Source organism: Lutra lutra, chromosome 8, assembly GCF_902655055.1.
Source record: "Lutra lutra chromosome 8, mLutLut1.2, whole genome shotgun sequence".
Classification (NCBI taxonomy): Eukaryota; Metazoa; Chordata; class Mammalia; order Carnivora; family Mustelidae; genus Lutra; species Lutra lutra.
In genome coordinates, this window is record NC_062285.1 from 38,729,989 (window position 1) to 38,747,058 (window position 17,070).

The 17,070-nt window shown below is 39.9% G+C and overlaps 1 protein-coding gene across 12 annotated transcripts in view; it reads right to left on the minus strand.

Annotated features, from left to right (window-relative positions):
- The window catches only part of LOC125106256 (maestro heat-like repeat-containing protein family member 1), an 82,725-nt gene that overhangs the window by 29,231 nt on the left and 36,424 nt on the right, over nucleotides 1-17,070 (minus strand). For all 12 annotated transcript variants that reach the window (XM_047740067.1, XM_047740073.1, XM_047740069.1 and 9 more), the window contains 7 exons: nucleotides 16,136-16,252; nucleotides 13,742-13,864; nucleotides 13,233-13,385; nucleotides 12,553-12,675; nucleotides 12,110-12,189; nucleotides 11,541-11,676; nucleotides 10,380-10,469 (listed from right to left, as the gene is read on the minus strand). In XM_047740067.1, the coding sequence (XP_047596023.1) occupies nucleotides 10,380-10,469; nucleotides 11,541-11,676; nucleotides 12,110-12,189; nucleotides 12,553-12,675; nucleotides 13,233-13,385; nucleotides 13,742-13,864; nucleotides 16,136-16,252 (822 nt within the window). The remainder of the gene's footprint in view (nucleotides 1-10,379; nucleotides 10,470-11,540; nucleotides 11,677-12,109; nucleotides 12,190-12,552; nucleotides 12,676-13,232; nucleotides 13,386-13,741; nucleotides 13,865-16,135; nucleotides 16,253-17,070) is intronic.

Consider the following 17,070-nt stretch of genomic DNA (forward strand, 5'->3'; position numbering starts at 1 on the left):
GGTCATGATCTTAGAGTCCTGGGATCGAGCCCCGCATCAGCCTCTCTGCTCGGCAGGGAGCCTGCTTCCCCCTCCCTCTCTGCCTGTCTTTCTGCCTACTTGTGATCTCTGTCAAATAAATAAATAAAATCTTTTTAAAAAGAAAATTAATATTAATTATAAATATTAAAAAAAAAAAGAAATGGGCAGAGACATGAATAGACATTTCTGCAAGGAAGACATCCAAATGACCAACAGACACATGAAAAAGTGCTCAACACCACTCAGCATCAGGGAAATACAAATCAGGACTACAATGAGATACCACATCAAACCAGCCAGAATGGCTAAAATGAACAAGTCAGGAAACGACAGATGTTGCGAGGATGAGGAGAAAGGGGAACCCTCCTACACTATTGGTGGGAATGCAAGCTGGTGCAGCCACTCTGGAAAACAGTTCCTCAAAAAGTTGAAAATAGAGCTATCCTATGACCCAGCAATTGCACTACTGAATATTTACCCAAAGATACAAATGCAGTAATCTGAAGGGGTACCTGCACCCGAATGTTTATAGCAATAATGTTCACAATAGCCAAACTATGGAAAGAGCCCAGATGTTTATTGACAGATGAACGGATGAAGAAGATGTGGTATATATATATGTGGTATATATATATATTATATATATATAATATATATATTAATGTATATATATTATGTATATTATATATATTATATATATAATATATATATTTATATATATATATATATATAAATATTATGCAGCCATCAAATGGAAATCTTGCCATTTGCAAAGATGTGGATGGAAGTAGAGGGTATTATGCTAAGCAAAATAAGTCAATCAGAGAAAGACAATTATCTTATGATCTCACTGATATGTGGAATTTGAGAAACAAGGCAGAGGATCATAGGGGAAGAGAGGAAAAAAATTGAATCAAGATGAAACCAGAGAGGGAGACAAACCATAAGAGACTTTTAATCTCAGCAAACAAACTGAAGGTTACTGGAGGGGAGGGGGATGGGAGGGATGGGGTGACTGGGTGATGGACATTGGAGAGGGTATGTGCTATGGTGAGTGCTGTGAATTGTATAAGACTGATGAAACACAGACCTGTATCCCTGAAACAAATAATACATTACATGTTAATTCTTTTTTAAAAATCTGGGGTGCCTGGGTGGCTCAGTGTGTTAAGGCCTCTGCCTTTGGCTCAGGTCGTGATCTCAGAGTCCTGGGATCGAGCCCCACATTGGGCTCTCTGCTTAGTGGAGAGCCTGCTACCTCCTCTCTCTCTGCCTGCCTCTCTGCCTACTGTGGTCTCTGTCTGTCAAACAAATAAATAAAATCTTAAAAAGAAATAAAATTAAAAAAATAAAAAATCTGAACACCACCAGAAGACAACTAGACATTATGTGCCTCTTAAAAGAAGAAAAGACTACTTCTGAAGTAATCTTTTTTTTTTTTAAAGATTTTATTTATTTATTTGAGAGAGAGAGAAAGTATGAGAAGGGGGAGGGTCAGAGGGAGAAGCAGACTCCCTGCCAAGCAGGGAGCCCGATGTGGGACTTGATCCCAGGACTCCAGGATCATGACCTGAGCCGAAGGCAGTCGCCCAACCAACTGAGCCACCCAGGCACCCACTTCTGAAGTAATCTTGCCAAAAATTCATCAGATTCGTGATCTAGGTCTGATAATCAGAATCAGAATCTAACATATCCTAGATCTAGCAATTTATAGGAAAGATTTGGACAGAGGAATTTGTTATGTGGCCCCTAAAGAATGTAATCAGCACAATCCAGAATGTGGAAAATTCAGAGAACAAATGTCTAGGTTTCTTCAACAAATAAATTTCAAGGAAATAATGATAGAAGGACAATCTATAGATTAAGAGAATTAAGAGAAAAACCAATCAACTGGAATGTTTGAATATTTAATGACATTAAGAAATGAAATTACTTTCTTTCTTCAATGTTTTATAGTTTTCAGAGTACAAGTCTTTTTACTTCATTGGTTGATTCCTAGTTATTTTATCATTTTTTGGTGCAATTGTAAATGAGGTTGTTTTCTTAATTTCTCTTCCTGCTACTTCATTATTAGTATATAATAATGCAACAGATTTCTGTATATTAGTTTTACATCCTAAAACTTTACTGAATTCATTTATCTGTTCTGTAGGTGTTTTTTTTTTTTTTAATGAAATCTTCCGGGATTTCTATATATAGTATTTTGTCATCTGCAAATAGTGAAAGCTTTACTTCTTCCTTACCAATTTGGATGTCTTTTATTTATTTTTCTTGTCTGATTGCTGTGGCTAGGACGTCCAATAATATGTTGAATAAATGTGGTGAAAGTGGATATCCTTGTCTTGTATCTCACAGATACAATCAGATAACACTGACTTCAGTGTAAATAACCCTGAAAATGACCCAAAGGCTGGCAGAACTACTCCACAACTACCTGTAATGAACAGCCAGATCAAAGAGCGTAAGAACGGGAGACATATGGTGGGGAGCTAAACAGACCTGGGGGACTGTCTACTGGAGGAAGGGATTCCTGGACAGAGAAGGGAAAGGAATAGACTATCACACCAGGAAGCCCACACAGAGAAGGCAAATCGCATAACATTTGGGTTTGAAAACCAGAGGGGCCAAATTTCCTCAGTTCTTACAACCAGCAGACCTAAGACCTGGAATTTTAAGCATCAGCAGGACTTACCTGTGGGAGAGCTAGAAGGGTGCTCTTAAAGGGCCAGCACAACAAACAGTCCTGCAGAGATGGAGCTAGAAGCAGCAGTTTGAAAAATGCCTGGGGCACTGGGGAGGGAGCGTTTACTAATCTCAGAGTGTGTCCTAGAGGGACAGAGATTGTTGGGAAATTTCTCCAGGAACAAAGGAGTAGACAGGTGCCATTTCTCTCCCCTGCCTCCCCCCACCCCCAATAAACACACAGCTGTCTGAAAACCAGTGAGGCACCACTACCTACCTCACTTGCTAAAGTCACACATTCTGCCCCCTCCCCACTGGGTCTGCAGATCCATTCTCTCCAGCCAGGCCTGCCCCAGTCCCAGTGCTGTGGGTCCCCTCCCCAAGAGGACCAGTTCACAAAATCTGTGAACACTGCACTTTCTGCCCTGAGCATATTTCAGACCCGCCTCCTCCAATGTACTCTTGGCCTGACCCCATCCAGAGTAGTGACACAAGCTTGGCAGTGTACAAGCAGCTAGCACTACTCCAAAGTGACTTCAACCCTGGGAAGAGGGAAAGATCAGTACACACACCAGTCAAACTGTTGCCCCAGCTGTGGGTGGCAGGCGGGCAGCTGGTGGGACCACAGGCCCTCCCCATCCATGAAAACTTCTTAGGGACAACACAGGGAATGTACTTTGAAGTTTGGTGCTATTGCATGTCTGAAAAATGCCTGGTCTGATTCAGTTCAAGCCCAAGGTGGCACCAGACTGGTGTACTAACCACACAGGGGCCAAACCCCACCCACAACAGGCAAATACCCATCTGCCATTGCAGAGGACTGGATTGAAGGCAAAAGCAACTCAGCCACGACAGACAGGTACACATATCACACATAGGTACACACATCACACATAGGTATCTCCTATGTGTGATGTGTGCCAAATATTTATCACCAGACTCTGGTGAACAGGGGACTACAGGGCACTGCAGAACACTACAGGACCTTTTATTCATAAGGCCATTACTTTCAAGAGTAGGGGACATAGCTGACTTTCCTAACTCACAGAAACAGACATAGCAAGTTACACAAAAGGAGGGGACAGAGAAATATGTCCCAAATGAAAGAACAGGAAACAATCACAGCAACAGACCAAAGTGAAATGGTGATAAGTAATATGTCTGATAGAGAATTTAAAGTAATGCTCATGGAGCGCCTGCTTGGGTGTTTCAGTCATTGGGCGTCAGCCTTTGGCTCAGGTCATGATCCTAGGGTCCTGGGATTGAGCCCCGCATCAGGCTCCCTGCTCAGTGGGAGGCCTGCTTCTCCCTCTCCCACTCCCTCTGCTTGTGTTCCTTCTCTCACTGTTTCTTTCTCTATCACAAAACAAATAAAATCTTTCAAAAAATGATACTAATAAAAATAATGTTCCTAAAGACAGACTTGACACAAGAGTGGAGGACATCAGTGAGACTCTTAACAAAGAAATTAAAAGAATGAATTAGAGATGAATAATACAATAGATGAAATTAAAAATACACTAGATGGAATTAATAGCAGACTAGAGGAAGCAGAAGAACAAATCATTGACCTGGAGGACAGACTATTGAAAAGCAATCAAGATAACCAGGTGAAAGAAAAAAAAAATTATACAAAATGAAAGTAGACTATAGTGTCACTACAGTGACAATACCCAGTATAACATTTGCATTATAGTGATCTCAGAAGAAGAGAGAGAAAAGGGGGCAGAAAATTCGTCTGAATAAATAATAACTGAAAACTTACCAATTTGAGGAAGGAAACAGAAATCCAGATCTAGGAGGCACAACATCAAAATCAATCCAAGGAGGTCCACACCAAGAAACATAGTAATTAAATGGCAAAAGTAGTGATAAAGAGAGAATTTTAAACACAACAATAGAAAAGTTATATACAAGGGAAATCCATTAAGGCTCTCAGCAGACTTTTTAGCTGAAACATTGCAGGCCAGAAGAGAGTGAGTGGCACGATAGACTCAAAAATGCTGAAAGGAAAAAATCTGCAGCCAATAAGAATACTCTATTTAGCAATGCTACCATCCAGATTAGAAGGAGAGAGAGTTTCCCAGACAAATAAGTATTAAAGGAATCCATGGCCCCTGAACCAGTTCTATGAGTAATGTTAAAGGAAACTCTTTGAGTAGAAAGGTTTTTTCATAAGTAAGAGCAAGAAAAGTAGGATACACAAAAGCAGTAAAAATAAGTATATATGGGGGTGCCTGGGTGGCTTAGTAGGTTAAAGCCGCTGCCTTTGCCTCAGGTCACGATCTCAGGGTCCTGGGATCAAGTCCCGCATCGGGCTGTCTGCTCGGCAGGGAGACTGCTTCCTCCTCTCTCTCTCTGCCTGCCTCTCTGCCTACTTGTGATCTTTGTCTGTCAAATAAACAAGTAAAATCTTAAAAAAAAAGTATATATGAAAAAAAGTATATCTGTAAAACTCAGTCAGGGTCTCATAAAGTAAAAGGATGGGGGAGTTCAAACTTAAGCGACCATCAACTTAATATAGACTGTTATATGCAGAAGATTTTATATACAAACCTAATGGTAAACACAAATCAAAAACCAATAGTAGACATGCAAAAATAAGGAGAGAAGAATACAAGTATATCATGAAAGAAGCCCAACTTATTATGAGAGAAGAAAGCAAAAGAAGAAAGGAACAGAGAAGAACTACAAAAACAACCATTAAAAAGTGATAAAAATACAGTAAGTACGTAACAATCAATAATTACTTTGTATGTAAATGGACTAAATGTTCCAATCAAAGACATAGGGTGATAAAATAGTTAAAAAATAAGACCCACCGATAGGCTGTCCACAAGAGATTCATTTCAGACCTAAAGACACATGCAGATTGTAAATGAAGAGATGGAGAAACATTTATCATGCAAATGGATGTGAGAAGAAAGCCAGACTAGCAATACTTACATTGTACAAAATGGACTTTAAAACAAAGACTATAACAAGAGGCCAAGAAGGACCCTTTATAATCATAAAGAGGACAATCCAACAAGAGGATATAACAATTGTAAACATTTATGCACCCAACATGAGAGCACATACATAAAACAATAACAAATATAAAGGAAGTAATCACTAAAGATACAATAATAGTAGGGAACTTTAATACCCCACTTACATCAATGAACAGATCATCCAAACCCAAAATCAACAAGGAAACAATGGCTTTGAATGACATATTGGACCAGATGGATTTAACAGATCTATTCAGAACATTCCATCCTAATACAGCACAATATGCACTCTTTTCAAGTGCACAAGGAACATTCCCTAGAATAGATAACATTAGGCCACGGAACAAGAATCAACAAATTAAAAAAGACTGAAATTGTACCATGCATCTTTAATTATTTTCTTAAAGATTTTATTTATTTATCTGAAAAAGAAAGAGAGAGATGGTGCACAAGCAGTGGCAGGGCCAGAGGGAAAAGGAGAAGTGGGCTCTCTGCTGAGCAGGGAGCCTGACATGGGGCTTGTTTCCAGAATCCTGGGATAAGGCAGATGCCCAACTGACTGAGCCACCCAGGCATACCCCATGTAACTTTTCTGACCACAATGCTGTGAAACTAGAAATCAGCTACAAGAAAAAATCTAGAAAGAACACAAATACATGGAGGTTAAATAACACGCTACTGGGGCACCTAGCTGACTCAGTCGGTTAAGCATCTGCCTTCTGCTCAGGTCATGATCCCAGGGTCCTGGGATTGAGCCCCACCTTGGGCTCGCTGCTCAGCAGGGAACCTGTTTCTTCCTTTCCGCCTTGCTTGTGTGCTTGCTCACTCTCTCTCTCTCAAATAAATAAATAAAATCTTAAAAAAAAATAACATGCTACTATGTATGACCCAATGAAAGGGTCAACCAACAAATCAAAGAAGAAATCAGAAAATACAGGGGAACAAATGAAAATGAAAACACAATGGTCCAAAATCTTTGGGATGCAGCAAAAGCTATTTTAAGAGGGAAATTTATAGCAATATAGCAATACAGCAAAAAAATATAGCAAATTTATAGCAATACAGCAAAATTTATACCTCAAGAAGCAAGAAAAATCTAAAATAAACAACCTAAACTCATACCTAAAGAAGTTTGAAAAAGAAGAACAAAAAAACCCCAAACCAGTAGAGGGAAGGAAATAATAAAGACTAGAGCAGAAATAAATGAAATAGAAATAAGAGATAGTAGAACAGATCAATTAAACCAGGTGCCAGCTTTTGACAAGATTAACAAAATTGATAAACCTTTAACCAGACTCATCAAAAAAATTTTTTTAAAGTGAGAGGACTCAAATAAATAAAATCAGAAATGAAAAAGGAGAAATACCAACCAATACCACAGAAATATAAAGGATTGTAAAAGAATATTATGAAAAATTATATGCCAAAAAATTGGGACAACCTAGGAGAAAAGGGTAAATTCCTAGAAATATATAACCTCCCAAAACTGAATCAGGAAGAAATAGAAAATTTGGACAGACTGAATACCAGCAATGATATTGAATCTGTAAAAATAAAAATAAAAACAAAAACAAAAACAAAAAAATTCCCAACAAATGAAAGTCCATGACCAAATGGCTTCACAGGTGAATCCTACCAAACATTTAAAGAAACTATTTTAAAAAATAGAAGAGGGGGGCGCCTGGGTGGCTCAGTGGGTTAGGCCTCTGCTTTCAGCTCAGGTCATGGTCCCAGGGTCCTGGGATTGAGCCCCGCATTGGGCTCCTTGCTCAGCAGAGAGCCTGCTTGCCTTCCTCTCTCTCTGCCTGCTGCTCTGCCTACTTGTGATCTCTCTCTCTCTCTGTGTCAAGTGAGTAAATAAAATCTTAAAAAAAAAAAATAGAAGAGGAAGGAAAACTTCCAAATTGATTCCCTGAGGTCAGCATTACCCTGATACCAAAACCAGGAAGGACATTACAAATACAGAGAATTACAGGCCAAAGTCCCTGAACATAGATGTAAAGATCCTCAACAAATATTAGCAAATGGAATCCAACAATACCTTAAAAAAATCATTCACCATGATCAAGTGTGATTTATTTTGGTGATGCAGAGTGGTTCAATATTTGCAAATTAATCAATGTGATACATCACATCAATAAGAAGAAGGATAAAAACCATATGATCATTTCAACAGATGCAGACAAAGCATCTGACAAAGTACAACATCTATTCGTGATAAAAACCCTTCACAAAGCAGGTTTAGAGAGAATATACATCAATATAATAAAGACCATATATGAAAAACCCATAGCTAACATCATACTTAATAGTGAAAAACTGAGAGCTTTTCCCCTAAGGTCAGGAATAAGACAAGCATGTTTGCGCTTACCACTTTTATTCAACATACCACTGGAAGTCATAATCACTGCAATCAGATTAGAAAAGAGAATAAAAAGCATCCAAAGAAGTAAGGAAGAAGTAAAGCTTTCACTATTTGCAGATGACATGATACTATATATAGAAAACCCAAAAGACTCTGCCAAAAAAAAAAAAAAATCTACTAGAACTGATAAATCCATTCAGTAAGATTGCAGGATACAAAATCAATGTACAGAAATCTGTTGCATTTCTATACACTAATAATGAAACATCAGAAAGAGAAATTAAGAAAACAACTTAATTTATAATTGTACCAAAAAATAATAAAAAAAAATAGAAATAAATTTAACCAAGGAGGTGAAAGATCTGTACTCTGAAAACTATAAAACACTGATGAAAGAAATTGAAATAACACAAACAAATGGAAAGGTAGTCCATACTCATGGATTGGAAAAACCAATATTGTTAAAATGTCCATACTACCCAAAGCAATCTATAGATTTTATGCAAGTATTTTTCACAGAACTAAAACAAAAGATCCTAAAATTTGTATGGAACCACGAAAGACCATGAATACCCAAAGCAAATTTAAAAAAGAAAAAGATTGAAGTATTATAATACCAGATTTCAAGTTATACTGCAAAGCTTTAGTTATCAAAACAGTATGGTTCAGGCACAAAAATAGACACACAGATCAATAGAACAGAATAGAAAGCCCAAAAATAAGTCCATGATCATATAGTCAATTAATCTTCTACAAAGGAAGCAAGAATACGAATGGGGAAAAGATAGCCTCTTCAACAAATGGTATTGGGAAAACTGGACAGCTACATGCAAAAGAATGAAACTGGACCACTTTCTTACACCACATACAAAAATACACTCAAAATGGATTAAGGACCTAATGTGAGACCTGAAACCATAAAAATTCTAGAAGAGAACACAAGCAGTAATGTCTCTTACATTACCCATCACAATATTTTTCTAGATATATCTCCTGAGGCAAGGGAAGCAAAAGCAGAATTAAAATATCGGAGTGACATCAACAAAACAAAACAAAAAAACAAGCTTCCACACAGCAAAGGAGACAATCAACAAAAGGAAAAGGCAACCTGTGGAATGGGAGAAGATACATGTAAATGACATATTCCATAAAGGATTAGTATCCAAATTTTATAAAGAACCTATACAACTTGACATACACAAAACAAATAATTCAATTAAAAATGGGCAGAAGAGGGGCGCCTGGGTGGCTCAGTCGTTAAGCATCTGCCTTAGGTCATGATGCTCAGGTCATGATCCCAGGGTCCTGGGATCGAACCCCACATCGGAATCTCTGCTTGGTGGGGAGCCTGCTTCTCCCTCTGCCTGCTGCTCCCCCTGCTGTGTTCCCTCTCTGGCTCTCTCTGTCAAATAAATAAATAAAATCTTAAAAAAAAAAAAAAAGGAGAAGACATAAACAGACATTTCTCCAAAGAAAACATGCATATGACCAAAAGAAATATGAAAAGATGCTAAAATCACTCATCATCAGGGAAATGTAAATTAAAACAATAATAAGATATCACCTCACACCTGTCAGAATAACTAAAATAAAAAGATAAGACACAACAAAGTGTTGGTGAGGATGTAGAGCAAAAGGAACCCTCAAGGACATTTGGTGGGAATGCAGACTGGTGCAGTCACTTGGGAAAGAGTATAAAGGTTCCTCAAAAGAATTAAAAATAGAACTACCCTATGATCCAGTATATATACTGGGTATATACCCCCAAAATACAAAAACGCTAGTTGGAAAGGTTATATGCAACCTATATTTATTGCAGCATTATTTATACTAGCCAAATTATGGAAGCAGCACAAGTGTCCACTGATAGATGAATGGATAAAGAAAATGTGAGATACACACACACACAAACACATGCATGCATGCACAGTGAAATATTATTCAGCTATAAAAAAGAATGAAATTTTGCTATTGGCTATTTGCTATTTGTAACAACATGGAAGGATCTAGGGCATAATAACACTAAGAAAAATAAGTCAGCCAAAGACAAATACCACACGATTTCACTCACATGTACAATGGTATGTCTATAAACCAAGGGACACCAGGGGCTGCCAGGAATCACCAGAGGCTAGGAGAGAAGCTCCTTCACAGCTTCCAGTAGGAAGCAACCCTGCTGATACCTTGATTTTGGACTTCCATCCTTTACAGCTGTTAGAGAATAGATTTCTGTTGTTTGAAGCCACTCAGTTGTGATACTTTGTTACGGCAGCCTTAGGAAACCAATATACCAATTTCAAGGGCTGGTTCTCACTGACCTCCAAGGAGTACTGGATCCGAGAAGGCATCTCAAAAATAAGCGTCTCCATTAGCTTTAGAAGGGATTGCAGGGTCTCCCTGTACAAATCCTGAGGGGAGAAGAGAGAACTCAAAGAATTGCTGAGATGTCAGCCCCATCCCTCCTTCTAAACTTAGCTCAGTGCTCTAGCTCTCCCAGGAAGCTTTCCTTGAGAAATTCTGCTCCACAGTTTCCCCTAACATTTAAAGTGCCATTTGTCTCCTATTAACTTGACCCAATTCTTCTGTCGTTTTCAGCAGAGCACAAATGTCTGCCTGTGCAGTTTGTCCTAGTGGACTGGGAGTTCCCAGCCTACCCCAAACATGGGCAAATCCTGTCAAAATACCTTCCCTCTCTAACTATACCTACACTGAGGAAGGCCTCATGGGAATACAACCAGAGGAAACCCACCTCAGCCTTCTCTGTATGTACCATACAGAGAATGGTACATAATATAAATAATATAATATAAATAAATATGAACTGACAAAGAAGGATCACCAGACAGCTGAAGAAGAGGCCCAAACAGACCAACTGACCCTCAAAAAAGCTAAACTAATTCAGTAAATAGAAACTTTTATTTTTAAAGATTCTTACTAATACCCTCAAAAAAATCAAGAGTTTGTGGCATCAATAAAACAAGAACAACCAATCAAGATAAATGAGTAATCAGAGAACATGAAAGAATTCCTAAGAATTAAACATACAAATGCAAATTAGTAAAGTGAATTGCTCTTCCTTCCCTCAAGGAAACACTAGAGGCTCTGTGGGAAATGGATTCAGCTCTCTTGCACCTGGGACTCTCTAAACGTATTTATCCATGCGCCTTTAGTAAAATCATGTCTGAACCTTTCAAACTGGTTTCAATTGTATAACAGTTAAAAATTAGATTTGAGTGTCCACTTCTGGGCCAGAATTTTAAAGTATGACAGCAGTAATCAATGAGTGCTCTCAAGAAAGAAGTACATATCATGAGGAACATTCAGACTATATGACCTGGTAACCTTTTCAGATGATTGCATTTTTATCAAAGAAGGTAGAATAGCCTTATGTGTAACTGCCAAACCTATACTTCTCATCCTCTCTTAAAAAAAAAAAAACAAACTGAATACAAAGAGACAAACGTCAAAGAGTTCATCACCACAGTGTCTTCAGCCTCCTGGGAACTGGATGCCTCCTTCAGCAAAACTTCTGTGGGTGGCAGGCAGAGCACACTCTTACAACATGTTCGGAGAAGATCTGTTCTTTCTTCCACCTCTATGAGGGGACTGAGATTCCTACGATCCAGGAGGAAGTAGCAAAAATGTAATGAAACAGTAATGCCCAGGAATAACAGCTGAGGAAGGTTCAGAGAGGGACAGGTGGCAGTAAGAAGTTACCGAGAAAAAGAAACAAAAGAAGAAAAAGGAAACAGTAAACAAAGTTTATCAATGCCAGGAACAGCCCTGAAAGCAGAAGAAAGCCTGAACCAGAAGCAACAGCAAATGCTTGTGAAGATGAGAGAGGTGGTCTCTGCCAGGAGCTCCAAAATCCCATCTAAAAAAATCTTGTTGAAAGGAGGTGGCAGATATTGTACGGTGGATGTATACTACTGCCTGGAGACCCCTGTGACTAGAAGCAGAAGCAGAAAATGAGGTGGGGACAGACTAGGGAATAAAGGACTGAAACCCACTCAAAGCATGAAGACAGAGTGGCTGGAATACCCATTACCTGAAGTCAGTGATGATATTCATCGCCCTCAGCCTAACGGAGCTGGAGATGGAATTCAATGGCTCCTCCCTGATTAACTCCTGTAATACACCCACCCAACCCCCCACCCCAGAGACCAAGAGGATATGAACATATTTTTCTTGCCTTCTTCCCCCTCCTCTCACCCCACACTGTATTCACAAGAAACTAGAATCTAGAATTTTCAGGGACTTCCAAAAACTCTGAAGGACAGCCCTTCTCTCCTACTCCCAAGCATACCTTCCCCACAGTACTCACACCCACCCTGAGGATAGGAAAGGGAACAATAAAGTAGGAAGCGGACACTGGAAAATCTGGACTTTTCTCCTCCAGGCCGAGCCCAGGAGCACTGCCCATGGTTTCCCTGAGGACCCACCCTCCCTCCTCCATGCATTTCCACCATCATCCTCCTGAGTTGTACTTACCACCATGAAGGTTACAATTTCTAGTTTCTGAACAAACTTGAACTGAAAGGCCACGGGCTGGCTGCTAATGATGTTTGTTAGCTTGCTCAAGGCGCCCAGGTACTCCAGCTTCAGGTTCTTATCCTGAATCAATCGGTATGCTCAGGGGTTTCCAAGGTAGGAATGATCCTGGGTTAAGGGAAAACTACCTACACAAAATCTGGGAGACAAGAAGCTAAGGCTTCCATAGCTTTCTCTAGGCTGAGATCTTGCCTCTTCCCTCTGAGGACCGCTTAGGAAAGCAAAGCCTGTGGCCTCTTTATGGAGGAAGAGTCCAGCCCTCTTACCAACCTCTTTCTGGAGTTCCCACCTCATACTTACTCTTAAGTTAGGACTGACCTAGCTAGCTTTCTTATCACTCAAGTTATTGTCTTTTTACCAAGTAAGTTCTCCTGAAAAATGTCTAGTTGGATGGTAAATGAACAGGAGTTGGGAAAGGCTTCTTCTCCTACCCTAGGGGCACATTTTCTGGACAAATGAAAGAGGTAAGAAAATTCTTTAGGGACTCCTTCTTACCTCCTCTAAAGGAACTGCAATAGCCCCACCCCCCTTGTTCCATCCAAGGCCAGGCATTTTCTTGGAGGGGAAGGGTAAAGAAGGCAGGGAGGGGACACTGGAGAAGTAGAATAAGCAGGAAGTACCTTTTCCACAACGCAGTTGCGGTAGTGTTGGAGCGCCAAAGCCAGGATGTTGTCCAAATGCGTGACGATGCCTCCCTTGCTCTCGAAAATAATCTTGCTGTAGCTTAAGTAGATGATGTTACAGACCAACCCCCATTCTCTTTGCTGATGTTCCTGTAGGAGGAAGGGGGAAACTTGCCTTCTCTTCTTAACCTCCTTGCCTGATGGGGAAACGGAGGTTCAGAGAGGAATGGATTGGCTAGATGGCCCAGAAGGGAAGATGGGGTTGTGGAATGGTGAACATCTGGGAGGAAGGTGGTGCCGCTGGTGATACCAGGGCCTGAAGCATGGGCATAAGGGAGCACAGGAAAGGGAGAAGAAGATGAAACTTCCCCACGGTTGATCAGAGGGAAATACAAGCATTTATAGGTGAGTCACAAGGCCTCAGAGAAGTGAGAAGTCTGGAGTGATGGGGATGCTTCAGAAGGCTCTGTGTGGGAGGCTGGCAGAGTTCCCAGGAATGCCATCACCTTCATTAGTTTGAGGATGAATGATGAGCCCTTGTCCGTGAGGATAGCACTGTACTCTTGAAGTTGGTTCAGGACTATCTTTAGATACTTCATGGACACGATACTCAGTGCCGTAGCAATGCCCTGTAATGGGGATAGCCTCAACCTCGTGCCACAGCTAAGAGTTAGCCAGGCACCCTTTATGCTCTCCCAAACCCAGGGATTTAGAGAGAGGAAGGGAGAGAGAGGGGAAAGAAAAGAAATGGAAGGAAAATTGGTTCCCCTGACTTGAACTACTTAAAATCCAGATGGAGAACCAAACATCCTTGCAAGAAATAATTCAAGAAGCAAATTACAAGAAACAGACTCTTAAATACAGAGAACAAACTGATGACTACCAGAGCGGAGGTCGGTGAGGCAATGGGGGAAATAGGAGATGGGGATTAAAGAGCAGACTTATAATTTTTTAAAAAACCTCCAGAAAATAGATAATTAGATAGATAGATAGACAGACAGATAAAGAGGCACAGGGTATGTCAAAATTAAAGAGTCTGATTTTTTTTATTTTTCGTACTAATTGACAACATCCAGAAAAGCCTTTCCTGAGTATCATGGACCAGAGGAGAACCATGCCCTACAAAATGTTTGTGAACAGTGTATATGTATATGAATTTATCTGTGAATTCAGTAGAGATTTGTTTGGTACTTAATGCATGGGGGTCAGGAAGAAGCAAATTATCACAGATTGTGAAAAATTAGAGTCATAGATTTGCAAAACCTTAGGAGTATCAAATCAAACACTGCAGAATAGAGAAGATTTATATGCACTAGTAATTCAATGAAGGGTTTTGAGGAGGGGAGAGAAGGGAAGAACAAAACCAAGGCATGTTATCGACAGGATTGGATGGATAATCAGAGGAAATGGAAAAGAGAGAAGACATACAGATAATGCCAATATTTCTAACTCAGGAGAACAGGAAACAGCAGTAACTGACCAAAAGAGGCAGGTGGAAAGGGCACCTGTCCAGGGCTGGGGAGAAAGGAAGGAGGGAGTTCCTGCATGTGTCTTGTGAGACATAGTGGAAGGACAACTAAGTGAAAAATACTGTAGGTGGATACTGAGCATCTCCACCTGGCTCCCTACAAGGGGGACCCTGACGTCTCCCCATCAAAATCTGAATGTGTCATCTTCCTCCCCATTATGTCTTCCTTTCCTGATCTCAGTGAAGGATACCACCTCCCAGCTGAGCATGCCAGAAACCGGGGAACTATCCTGAACATCCTCTACCCTCTTAATCGTTACCTGCTGTATCCAATCTGTCCCCAGGTGTTGGCAGAGAGGTCATTTGTACTTCCCTGGTATAGTCCCACTATATCACTGACTATTCTGTAGACATGCTCCCAAAAGTTCTTGTCTTGGAATATTATGTCAAGTAGGAATACCCACTTCCCTCCTCCTAATCTAGACCCAACTAGCCCAAGTCCTCACCCTCCCATACATCAGCTACTATATGTCTCTGTTACCACTCATATTGCCTTTAGTAAGGCTATTCTGTGTAGCCAGCTCTCTTCTTCCTATATAAGTCTGTCTCCTCAGTGATACTGTTCCAACCTTGGGCTTGGAATATAACTGATGATAGTCATGATGGTGATGGGTGCTGTGAGAATCTGGCAGGGAAGGGGCATTGGAGAGGGGATGCTTGAGAGGACGGCCACCAATTCTACCAGTAAGCAACACTTAGAGAGTGCTTGTGTCCCAGGCATTGTTCTCGGAGCTTGTACATTTTTAATACTGAAAACCACCCTATGACACACAGATTCCATAGTATTCCCATACGAAATAGATAATCTAAACCTAATCATGAATAGGAGATAAACAAAAAATGAGCTACATTCTACAAAACAAATGGTCTATACATTTTTAAATGTCAAGATCATGAAAAATAAAAGTTGAGGAGTGGTTCCAGATTAAAAATATTAAAGCTAAATGATAAATTGATTCTAAATTGGATCCCAACCAGAGGGGGGAAAAATGTCTTTCTTTAGCTCTAAAAAAACATGGACAGGACAATTGGCCATTTTCGGATCAGGTCTATAAATTAGATAATAGTACTGTAGCAATGTTAACTTCTTAATTTTGATCACTGTGCTTTGATTATGTAAGAGAATATCATTATATTTAGGTAGTACACCCTGAAAATGGATAAATGTGCATGACTGCAACTTTCTGAAATGATTCAGAAAATAAAATAATAATAGTAAATAACTTGCCCAAGGGCACACAGTGAGAAAGTGGCAGACCTAGGATTCCAACAGGTTGTCTAGCTTGCCAGATCTCAGCTTTTAACTACTTCGTCATCCTGCCTCTTAAAGGAAAAAATGTTTCTTTCCCCTTTGCCAGTTCCTCCACCTCACCTCCCTCTCCCGCATATCTTCATGGACACTTTGTAGAATAGAGGAAAGCATCGTCTTCACCAGTTTCATATTCCTTGAGGTCCGCAAGGTAAATCCAAAGAATTTATACAGAAAAGCCTAGGAAGGGTGAAAGGGCAGGGTCATGCATAGCTTGGAATGAAATTAGGGTAGCTTGGGGAATAGCCATTACCCAAACTGGTTTTGAAACGGTCAGCCAGCATCTTCCCCACTGCCCTATCCTCCACACTGGCCCTCCTGTTCTCTGGGGGTCATCTGGGTAAGACAGTAACCCTAGAGAGCAGGGGCTAAAGCTAGAGATAAGAGAAAGCTGTATTTCTAATTTCTCAGCATCTTAGGGTACAGATCATCCCTTTAGGAACTTTCCCTGATCCATATAATTCCTATTTCCAGCTAGAAAATAAAACGTTCCTTACATCAATGTTTTACCATTTTCAGAGTACAGATCTTTCACCTTCTTGGTGAAGCTTATTTATATGTATTTTACAATCTTTGGTGCAATTGTAAATGAGATTATTTTCTTAATTTCTCTTTCCGATGCTTCATTAAGTGTAAAGAAATGCAACAGATTTATGTATATTATTGTTGTATCCTTCACTGAATTCATTTATCAGTTTCATGGAATTTTTAGGATATTCTGTATATAACATCATGTCATCTGCAAATAGTGGAAGTTCTATTTCTTCCTTGCCAACTTGAATGACTTTTCTTTCTTCTTCTTGTCTGATTGCTATGGCTAGGAATGCCACTACTATGTTGAATAAAAGTGGTGAAAGTGGACCTCCTTATCTTGTTTTTTGATCTTACGGGGAAAGCTCTCAGTTTTTCACCATTGAGTATGATGTTAGCCCTGGGTTTTTCATGTATGGCTTTTCTTATGTTGAAGTATGTTCTCTCTAAACTTACCCAGCTGAGAG